The sequence below is a fragment of the Camelina sativa genome, chromosome 18 (genome assembly GCF_000633955.1).
Source record: "Camelina sativa cultivar DH55 chromosome 18, Cs, whole genome shotgun sequence".
In the NCBI taxonomy this organism is placed as follows: Eukaryota; Viridiplantae; Streptophyta; class Magnoliopsida; order Brassicales; family Brassicaceae; genus Camelina; species Camelina sativa.
This window is the reverse complement of record NC_025702.1, coordinates 1,614,807-1,626,563: the sequence shown is the minus strand read 5'-3', so window position 1 is coordinate 1,626,563 and position 11,757 is coordinate 1,614,807. Positions and strand designations below refer to the sequence as shown.

The following is an 11,757-nucleotide window of genomic DNA, read 5'->3' as shown; positions in this document are numbered from 1 at the left end:
CTAATGCCGATTGAGAGGATGAAGGAGGGCGATAAGATCATCGATCTGGCGAATACCGCCTTCGAGGTTTGCAGTTCGTCAATTGATTTTTTTTTTACTTAAGTTCCCATTCCTGATTCGTGGTCGTTTCAGCTCATAAGTCGCATCAACCGTCTCGAGTCTGGCTACGAGAGGCGTGTGTACGATCTGGAGTCTGCTGATTCTTCGACGCCTTCAGGTCCCTCGGTCGAGCAATTCAAGAAGCTCGAAGCTCAACTTGAAGAGGCGGTTCGTTCGAACCAGAAGCTGAGCGGGAAGATTTCCGAGTTGGAGCTTCAGCGAGATGTGATGAATTCTGGACAGGCTGCCCTCGTGTCAAAGCTCAACATGGCAGAAGCATCTTGTGCCCAACTTCAGACTGCTCTCGACAAGGAGACGACGAGGCTTAGGGCTCATCGTCGTTGTTTCGGTCGGTATCAGAAGATGGTTGCTTATCGTAGGGTTGCCAATTGTGCCCAGAAGATTTTGGATCGTCACAAGGCTCAAGCGGAGGCTGTTGAAGCATCTCGCCCGAAGTTGCTCGAGTACAATCAGGCCTTGGGGAATTTGCAAATGCTTGAGGCTTTGGTTTCCGATGGCCAGATCCCTCTTCTGGCTGATGGAGTACAGGAGAGGGTTGCTGCTGTGGCGGCTAAGCTAAAGGAGGAAATCCTCAAGATTGACATCACGGATCTCAATCCCGGGGATTTTGACATTTCCTCCATTTTTGTCGAGCCTTCCCCGGGTGTCGCGGATGATTCTGATTCGGAGTTCGAAGGAGGGGCGGATAACAGGTCGGAGCATGCGTCCAGTGAGGATGGGGAAGCCGAGGAAGAAAATACCGTTCCTCTGACACCAGCTTGCTCGTTGGATGATGATGCTCTTCCCGTGCCAAACGATTCGACGGTCGCTCCGTCGGTTGAGCCTAACGTTTTGGAGGTCGGTGATAATTCTCCCGTGGATGATCTCGTCGGTTGAGCCTAACGTTTTTTCTTTCTTTTGAACTTATCCCCGTGATGTAGCGGATGTTGGGTCGTTATGGCATTGTTTTTTGTTGTTGGAACTTAATTATGTTTTTTTTTGAATTGACGACCTTCTTTTACTCTGGACTCCATGTTTTTGCTTAGCTCGTACCGTCCTTATGTTTCTAAAATTTCTTCATGCTATTTCTTTAAACGTGCGAACCTTTCTCGTGTCGCGCTTAGATAATTCAGGCTCTTCCTTGGGATTGACCGAGGTCGTTGCGTCACTTTGCAAAAGCAATGTCTTCGGAGGAAAGCTTGACTTCGCTTCCCCTTGGTTGGGCGCAATTCTCTTGCGGGGAGGATGCCAACTTTGGCGAGAGTATATCCGCTCGTCATGCTTGGGCGCAATACTCTTGTGGGGAGGATGCCAACTTTAGCGCGCGACACGCGCTTGGTCAGCTCTTTTTAAGTCGCGAGCAGCGACTCGGCTTTTTCTTGTGTGAGTGCGACACACAGGAGTTGGCTTATCTTCTTATTACGAGTAGTGAGCTCGGTTTTATTATATAAGTGCGACACGCGATGGTCGGCTTGCCCATTAAATTGTGAGTAGCGACTCGGCTTTATTATATATGTGCGACACGCGATGGTCGGCTTACCCATAAAATTGCGAGTAGCAGCTCGGCTTAAATTATCTAGATGCAACACGCGGTGGTTGGCTTGCTCATGATTCTGCGAGTAACGACTCGGTTTAATTATATAGACGCGATACGCGTAAGTTCGGACCCCCTTTTTAAAATTTTTTTTTTTTTTAATTTCTTTCTTTTCAAAATAAACGCACGAGGTCATTTAATAGGTGCGTTTTCCGAGGGGCGCGATTTATTGCACCCCCTCGGGAATATGTGCTGTGCAATCTATAAATTGTTCATCCAACCTTTACCTCTTTTCATTTTCCTATGTTTGTTTCGAGAAAATACGTTGCGATGCCCGTAACAAGGAGGTCGGTATGGTTGAGGAAGGGGCGGAAACGGCTCGCTGTTCGACCTGATGATGTGATTCGTTTGGATCTGGAGTACTATCATGCCCGGATTCAACGGCTGCGGGATTATATTGTGGCAACGTGTCGACAGTTCGAGCGTCTTTTCCAGTTTTGTCGTGTAAGTGGGAATGTGGAGCATCTCGAGCTTCTGATCGACGACGGGCTGTTCATCCCCAAATGGAGATGGGACCGACTACTCGAGGAGCGTTCTCATTGCGAGGCATTACTGGCCGAAGTGGGGGTTCCTGATCTCGAGGAGGGCGACCTTGGACCTACTGGTACTAGGCCATACGAAGAGCACGTGGAAATCGATGCGTGCCAAACTCGGGTGGACGTGTTGTGGCGGTACATTAATCAGCTTGAGCGTACAGATCACTACTTCTGCGAGAGTAGTCGTGTTGAGGGGGCTTGCTCCTACCTCGAGAAAATGGTCTCCAGGGGTGCTATCGTCCCAATGGACAGGTTGAAAGAGTTGAAGGATTCGTGTCGATTCTGGCAAATGACCATCGGTGGCCTGGAGTTTGACGAACCCTCGAACGCCGACCTGGGGATTGAGTAGCGGGGCCTTGTGTGGGGTGCTTGATAGCGGCGATCCCAATTTCTTATCACTCCCCCCTTTCTTCTTCTTTTTTTTTTTGCATGTGCTGTATTGGGGTCGGCTCCCATTTTGAACTATTTGTCGGGTTGGGATTCGGCTCCCCTTTATTATAATTTTTGAAACCGCTCTTATTTTATGCCTTTGTTTTACGTCGGTGCGATCCGTGATCGCTGAAAAAAAAAGGAAAAATTTATTATTGGCAGCTGCGTCTCGTAAACGAGACTGCCTACGTACCCCCGATCAGGAGGGATCAAGCCGCTCGTAGTTCACATTACATAGATAACGTGCTATTGTTTTTTTTTTAGTAATAGTAGCGTTTTAGATGCATGGCGTTCCAGGAGAGGGGCACTGGCTCGCCGCTCATTGTAAGGAGCTCGTAAACACCGGGGTGGACGACTTTGGACACCTGTTACGGACCTTCCCAATTGGCTCCCATTTTACCAGCATTGGGCTCGACAGTGTTCTCGAAGACTTTTCACAAGACAAGATCTCCCTCGTCGAAGTGCCGATTGTGGACTTTCTTGTTGTAGTACTTGGTGGCGGCGAGTTGGTAGTTTTGTATTCGTAGAAGTGCCTTGTCGCGTTCTTTTTCCAGCTCTTCTAGCCTGTCCATAATCATATAGGTGTTGAGTGTTGTGTCTTGGACGAGCATTGTTCGGCGAAGGCTTGTACTGCCGACCTCAGCTGGTGCCATTGCTTCCATTCCGTAGGCTAAGGAAAACAGGGTCTGGTTCGTAGCTTCTCGTGGGGTTGTACGATAAGACCAGAGCACTCTGTCAAGTTCGTCGGTCCAAGCGCCTTTCTTGGCGTCCATCCTATTTTTGAGGCCATTGAGTATGGTTTTATTAGTCGCTTCGGCTTGCCCATTTCCTTGCGGGTATCTCGGCGTTGATTTCCTTAACTTGATTCTCCACTTTGCACAGAAGTCTTCGAATTGCAAAGAAATGAATAGCGAGCCGTTATCGGTGACTATTTCATAAGGTAGGCCATGGCGGCATATTTTCTTTGGCTTTGATGTTGGCGTAGAACTCGGCTTCGACCCACTTAGTGAAGTAATCGGTGAGGACGAGGATATAACATTTCTGTCTCGACGTTGGTAGCGGGCCGATAATATTCATTGCCCAGCGCATAAATGGGTATGGAGCTATGCCAGGTCGTAGAAGCTCAGTTGGTTGGTGGATGATGGGTGCGTGACGCTGACATTTTTCGCATTTGGCCACGAATCTTTCGCAGTCGGAAATTTCTTCATGCTATTTCTTTAAACGTGCGAACCTTTCTCATGTCACACTTAGATAATTCAGGCTCTTCCTTGGGATCTACTCTCGCCAAAGTTGGCATTCCTCCCCGAGTTACCAGGTAATCCAAAAAGTCTCCCGACTTGACTGCAAAGGTACACTTGGCCGGATTCAACTTCATCCCGTACATATTCAGGGTGTCGAAGCATTGTCGGAGATGAGTAATATGATTGTCGGCATGCTGCGACTTGACGAGCATGTCGTCTATATATACCTCCATGGTTCTGCCGAGCTGTTCGGCGAACATCTTGTTAACATGTCGCTGGTAAGTTGCTCCGATGTATTTTAGGCCGAAGGGCATTACCTTGTAACAGTAGGTGCCCCTGTATATGATGAATGACGTTTTTTCCTGGTCATCCTTGTGCATCAGAATTTCGTTGTACCCCGAGAAGGCAACCATAGAGGTCAGAAGTTCGTTGCCAGCGGGTTCTTCGACGAGCTAATCAATCTGTGGTAGTAGGAAGCTGTCCTTTGGGCAGGTCTTGTTTAGGTCGGTAAAGTCTACACAGATTTGCCACTTTCCGTTTTTCTTTTTGACGGCCACTAGGTTGGCCAACCACTCCGAGTATTTTAATTCTACAATGGATCATGCGCTGAGTAGTTTGTCGACTTCGTCATTGACTGTTGCGACCTCTCTGGGCCTAGCTTGCGTCGTTTTTGCTTGACTAGCTTGTGCGTTGGATCGACGTTGAGATCGTGTGTTGTGACTGTTAGATCGATTCCTTTCATATCAGTTACAGTCCATGCGAACGTTGAGANTGGACTTTCTTGTTGTAGTACTTGGTGGCGGCGAGTTGGTAGTTTTGTATTCGTAGAAGTGCCTTGTCGCGTTCTTTTTCCAGCTCTTCTAGCCTGTCCATAATCATATAGGTGTTGAGTGTTGTGTCTTGGACGAGCATTGTTCGGCGAAGGCTTGTACTGCCGACCTCAGCTGGTGCCATTGCTTCCATTCCGTAGGCTAAGGAAAACAGGGTCTGGTTCGTAGCTTCTCGTGGGGTTGTACGATAAGACCAGAGCACTCTGTCAAGTTCGTCGGTCCAAGCGCCTTTCTTGGCGTCCATCCTATTTTTGAGGCCATTGAGTATGGTTTTATTAGTCGCTTCGGCTTGCCCATTTCCTTGCGGGTATCTCGGCGTTGATTTCCTTAACTTGATTCTCCACTTTGCACAGAAGTCTTCGAATTGCAAAGAAATGAATAGCGAGCCGTTATCGGTGACTATTTCATAAGGTAGGCCATGGCGGCATATTTTCTTTGGCTTTGATGTTGGCGTAGAACTCGGCTTCGACCCACTTAGTGAAGTAATCGGTGAGGACGAGGATATAACATTTCTGTCTCGACGTTGGTAGCGGGCCGATAATATTCATTGCCCAGCGCATAAATGGGTATGGAGCTATGCCAGGTCGTAGAAGCTCAGTTGGTTGGTGGATGATGGGTGCGTGACGCTGACATTTTTCGCATTTGGCCACGAATCTTTCGCAGTCGGAAATTTCTTCATGCTATTTCTTTAAACGTGCGAACCTTTCTCATGTCACACTTAGATAATTCAGGCTCTTCCTTGGGATCTACTCTCGCCAAAGTTGGCATTCCTCCCCGAGTTACCAGGTAATCCAAAAAGTCTCCCGACTTGACTGCAAAGGTACACTTGGCCGGATTCAACTTCATCCCGTACATATTCAGGGTGTCGAAGCATTGTCGGAGATGAGTAATATGATTGTCGGCATGCTGCGACTTGACGAGCATGTCGTCTATATATACCTCCATGGTTCTGCCGAGCTGTTCGGCGAACATCTTGTTAACATGTCGCTGGTAAGTTGCTCCGATGTATTTTAGGCCGAAGGGCATTACCTTGTAACAGTAGGTGCCCCTGTATATGATGAATGACGTTTTTTCCTGGTCATCCTTGTGCATCAGAATTTCGTTGTACCCCGAGAAGGCAACCATAGAGGTCAGAAGTTCGTTGCCAGCGGGTTCTTCGACGAGCTAATCAATCTGTGGTAGTAGGAAGCTGTCCTTTGGGCAGGTCTTGTTTAGGTCGGTAAAGTCTACACAGATTTGCCACTTTCCGTTTTTCTTTTTGACGGCCACTAGGTTGGCCAACCACTCCGAGTATTTTAATTCTACAATGGATCATGCGCTGAGTAGTTTGTCGACTTCGTCATTGACTGTTGCGACCTCTCTGGGCCTAGCTTGCGTCGTTTTTGCTTGACTAGCTTGTGCGTTGGATCGACGTTGAGATCGTGTGTTGTGACTGTTAGATCGATTCCTTTCATATCAGTTACAGTCCATGCGAACGTTGAGATGTTTGTCTTGAGGAAGAGGATCAGCTCAGTGCGCATGGCTTTGGTTATTTTCGTTCTGATATTTACACATAGTTTTTCGTCGGCCTCGTCGAGGTTTACTTCTTCCATTGCGGTGATGCCCTGTTGGATCGAGGTCGGTCTTCCATCGGTCGGCGACGAGTCATCGTTGCCGACCTGCTGCTTTGGTTGCTATAACTTCTTCACTGTACGAATTTTGTGTTAGATCAGGAAGCAAGTTCTCGCGCTCTGCTGGTTGCCGTGCAGTGTAAACACACCTTTTGGGGTTGGGAATTTCACGCACTGCCCTCATCTTGTGGAGCCATGGTATTCCGAGAATGACATTATAGATGGTAGGCCTGTCGATGATGGCGAACTGGCAATACCTTGCCATTCCTCCGACAAAGATCGGCAGGTTGATAGTACCGTCCGACATGAGATGATCTCCGTCAAAACCGGTCAGAGAGTTGCTCTCTTCCCTGATTTCGCTCTCGCCGATCTCCGTTTGTGCCAAAACGTTTCTGAAGATCACGTTTACCAAGCTTCCGGTATCGATCAAGATCCTCGAAACCTCACTTTCTCCGATCAATAGTTCGACGACTAGTGGGTCGTTATGCGGGAAATCTAAGCCTTCCAGGTCGCTGTCGTCAAAGGTTATCGTTGTGTTCTCGGAACTGATCTTCGACGGCCAGAACTTTTTCATTTCGGCTTTCTTGGTGTAATCTCTTATTGACCTGACCGAATCGTTGCATCCTGCTAGTCCACTCATGATCATGTTTATCCATCTCATTACCGAGGGACGGTGGTCGGTCGATGATCTGTGCGCGGTCGTTTTTCATGATCATCGTTATTTAGCGCCTCTACTTCCGGGCGATACTTTCAGCTTGCTTGGAATCAGCTTTTCCGGGTCGGGTCGTCTTGTTTCTGTTAGACTCGACAATTATTGCCCCCTTTTTGTACTGTTCCATCTGGATTGTTTTGAGGTAACGACACTCCTCGGTTGAATGTGTGGTACTCTGATGGAAATCGCAGTATTGAGCTGCGCTACTCTCACCTCCTTCCTTTCTGATGTACTTATTTTCACCGATCGCGAAGGTCCGACGAGTTCGGTCTGGGTTTCGGGAGAAGTGCTGGCGCGGCTCAACGTGTTCGACCTTTGGAGCTGTGACTGTTGGTGGTTTGGTTGCGACGCTTGTTTTTGTGGCATGCTTCTTAGCGTTGACCACCTTTTCTTCTTCGACTTCTATGTGCTTTGCAGCTTGTAGTAGCGCGTCGGCTATGGTTTCTACATGGGTCAAAGACAGCTCTTCTTTAAACCAAGATTCGTACCACAGCGCGTTTTTGAGTTCAGCTGCGGCGTCTGGAATTGAGACGTTAACGACGACTTCTTTAAAACGTCCGATGAAAGATCGAAGTGATTTGTTTCGTCCGTGAGTCAGTGCGTACAGATCGGCATGGGAGTTCTTGTTTTCCATCAAAACAGAAAACTGCTTTAAAAACTCGGTCATCAGTTCCTTGATACTATCAATCAATCCGTACAGGAGCCGCGAAAACCAACTCAAAGCTGCTCCGGTCAAGTTCTCGGCGAAGACTTGGCATGCTCCAGCGTCGTACTCTATCGGGCTGAACTGCAAGGGGCCGAGAGATACCCCAAAAGTGAGCAGAAAGTCTCGTGGGTCGGCTGTCCTGTCGTAGTAACCCAGCCTTGGCTTGACCGCTCGCTTCACTGGTGTGGTTGCAAGCCTTCTCGAGAATGGGGTTCGTTGAGTCGCCTCGAGCATGAGATCTACCTCTGGTGCTCTACTCGTCGCTTTATGAAATATAGTCTCCATTTCTTGCATCTTTTCCCTAATTTGCTTTAGTTCAGCATCCTTGGCGTTTTCGCTCTGTTCAACGATGCGCGGGTTGGGGTCGCGCTCGGGTCTGCCAGTTCTCGCAGACGGCCTTGGCATCATTCCTGCTAAGAAAAGATTCGTCAAACCTTGTCGGATGGACTGAAGATGGTTGATTTCCTCCTGGGATCCGACCTGTGCTGCGGTTAATGCGTCCAATCGAGTATTGGTTCGCTGTTCCTGTTGGTCAAGGCGTGCTAAGATCTCGCGGAATAGCTTGTCTATGCTGGAGACGGGCTGGCTATTGAACAGGGTGAGTTGCGCTGGGTTCAGAGTCGGTTCTGTGATCGTCGGGCTCGCTAGGTTTCTTGCGATGATGAACGCTTCTGGGCTCTCCGCTGTAGCAGCCTTTCTTGGAGCGTCCGGGGTTGGGAGGACTGCATGTCCTACTTGATCCGCTGTCGGGGTTGTTGTTCCCCTTGACGATCCGGCTTCCTTGCTTCCTTCTTTTGTGGCTATTGTCATCTCGCGTACTTGTTGTAGGTCCATTCTTCAAACTTTCAAATAGAATCTCGACTTGGTTCCCCCTACCTGGCGTGCCAAATTGTTGATGTCCAGATCGGTCCAATTAGAGAGTTTTAGTTCAGTATTTAGAGGGTCGAAGTTCTCTTTTATATATGAAAAATTCGGGCTACAATTGGTAACTACGAGCTATAAAACGACGAGAAGGAAACAATTGTCAAGCTGAGAGCTCGTCAAATCGATACTGCGAGAACCTGTTCTCTTGTACGAATTCCCTCTCCGTTTTTCGTGTGTCCTTTCGCCGTACGCCGTACATTCACTATTTATAGATTACTATGTCGGTTCGTCATCTGAAAAGACCAAAATACCCTGCTCGGCATATTAATTCTTTTGGGTCTTTTCTGGACTGGGCCTATTGTTGGGGTGAAATCCACCCATAAAAGTATTCCCCCAAGGAAACTGCTAACCCCTGATCAATGCAATTCACAACACCAGCTTACGATATTTATAACTGGCTACAACATGGGCAACAAGATTCGACAACATTATGTTCCGATGGACTTCAAGACGCTCAAATAGACTCGCGGATAAGCTAGCAAAATCTCAACGTTTTATGATTCAAACTTGTCTCTTTACAATATTATTCCATCATGTATTGTCCAGGATTTCAACTCTGTATCCATTCTACATTAATATCAAATGCAATAAGAGTTAAAATAAAATAAAAAAAATATATCAAAGTTAATAGTAAAACTAAAATAAGAATCTCTATACCAATAAGATACATATTGTTATTATATAATAGTTTCATTTATTATTCAATAATATTTTGAGGACCGTTTGCTGAATTCAATATCATATATCTAGGATTTGATCGAATCTGTCTCCACTTGTAATTTTATACTGTTATAAGTTTTTTTTAATAGAAGTGATGCTTCATTGTTAATTTAACTGATAGTCGACTACAGACCACTAAGATAATAATACTTGACATGAAACTACCAACCACTAATGATGCTTGCTTTTCAATTTCTTTCCACAATAACGACGAAAACATGACTTCCTAAAAGTACATATATATAATTCAGAGCAAGAAAACAATTTGGATCCACCACCAATGGCATGGATTCAACTAGTACCTAACCTACCTAAAAGTCTCCGTTAGACTTGGTTCACGAGACTCTTCACCCTTCCTTCTCCTTTCCATGAAATTTACAGAATAAAAAAAAAAAAAATCTACTTCTAAAGGTTTCTCTAACTTCTTTTAAGCTATTGTTCTTAACCCTATAACTTTCCCAGAAAGATTTTTGTTTTTCTTAGCTTAATGGCTTCATCTACCTCCTCTTCACGCAATTGGGTATACGATGTTTTCCCGAGTTTTAGTGGGGAAGACGTCCGCACAACTTTCCTCAGCCACTTTCTAAAAGAACTTGACCGAAAACTGATCATTGCTTTCAAAGACAACGAGATCGAGAGAAGTCAATCGCTCGATCCCGAGCTTAAACAAGCGATCAGGACTTCAAGGATTGCGGTGGTTGTGTTTTCCGAAAAGTACCCATCTTCGAGTTGGTGCCTAGATGAGTTACTGGAGATCGTGAAATGCAAGGAAGAATTAGGTCAACTCGTTATACCAGTTTTCTACGGTTTAGATCCATCTCATGTGAGGAAACAAACCGGCAAATTTGGAGAAGCTTTTGCAAAGACTTGTCAGAGAAAAACAGAGGATGAAAGCAAACTTTGGCGGCAATCGTTGACCGACGTAGCAAATCTCCTCGGATATCATTCTCAAAACTGGTACAACTTTTTTTATATATATCCTTTTTTGTACACATTGACATGTGACAGTTGATATTGTTTGTTTCGTGTGAGTGAAATCATTTTCTAATCTTTTTAGGCCTAACGAAGCAAAAATGATAGAAGCAATTGCCGATGATATCTTGGCTAAACTAAACTTAGCTCCATCGAAGGATTTTAAGGACTTTGTCGGAATGGAAGATCATATTGCAAATATGAGTGTATTATTGCATTTAGAGTCTGACGAAGTGAGGATGGTTGGGATTTGGGGCACCTCAGGAGTTGGTAAAACTTCCATTGCAAGAGTTTTATACAACCAACTTTCTCGTCAGTTCCAAGGTAAAATTTTCATAGACAGAGCTTTCGTGTGTAAGAGCCTGGAAATTTATAAAAGTGCAAACCCGGACGACTATAATATGAAGTTGCATTTGTTGAGAAATTTCTTGTCTGAAATTTTAGACAAAAAAGATTTAAAGATAAGTTGTTTAGGGACAGTGGAAGAGAGGCTAAAACACCAAAAAGTTCTTATCTTTATTGATGATTTGGATGATCAAGTGGTGGTAGATACTTTGGTCGGTCAAACTCAGTGGTTTGGAAGTGGGAGTAGAATCATTTTGGTTACAAAAGACAAACATTTTTTACGGGCCCATGGGATTGATCATATCTATGAAGTATGTCTCCCATCTCAGAAGCTTGCTCTTGAGATGTTCTCTAGATATGCTTTTAGGCAAAACTTTCCACCCGACGGTTTGATAGAGCTTGCTTCTGAAGTTGCATTATTTGCCGGTAATCTTCCTTTGGGTCTTAAGGTTTTGGGCTCGTATTTAAGAGGTAGAGACAAAGAGGATTGAATGGATATGTTGCCGAGGCTTCGAAATGGTTTGGATGGAAAAATTGAGAAGACACTAAGACTCAGCTATGATGGATTAAATGATAAAAAAGATAAAGCAATATTTCGACACATTGCATGTCTTTTTAATGGTGAAAAAGTCAATAACATCAAGTTACTACTAGCACACAGCGGCTTGGATGTTAATATCGGGTTGAAAAACCTCGTTGAAAAGTCTCTTATATATGTACGAGAGGGTATCGTTGAGATGCACTCTTTGCTACAAGAAATGGGTAAGGAGATCGTGCGCGCACAGTCCAATGAACCTGGAGAAAGGGAATTCCTTATGGACTCAAAGGATATATGTGATTTACTAGAAGATAACACTGTAAGTTTTGATGCGTTCTTTATATCTATATCTCGTTCTCTAAGATTTAAAGTTATGCTATTTGAGAAATTATGTTGGAAATTAATTATCTCAGGGTACCAAAAAGATAATAGGTATATCATTGGATATGGATGAGACTGATGAACTGCGTATACATGAGAGTGCTTTCAAAGAGATGCGTA

The 11,757-nt window shown here is 45.4% G+C and overlaps 1 protein-coding gene and 1 pseudogene across 1 annotated transcript; one reads left to right on the top strand and one right to left on the bottom strand.

Moving 5' to 3' along the window:
* Window positions 3,093-3,431, bottom strand: LOC104763053. Its single transcript, XM_010486469.1, has one exon. The coding sequence runs from the start codon at window positions 3,429-3,431 to the stop codon at window positions 3,093-3,095; it is 339 nt and encodes a 112-aa protein (XP_010484771.1).
* LOC104760251 overlaps window positions 9,672-11,757 on the top strand; it is a 6,925-nt pseudogene continuing 4,839 nt past the window's right edge.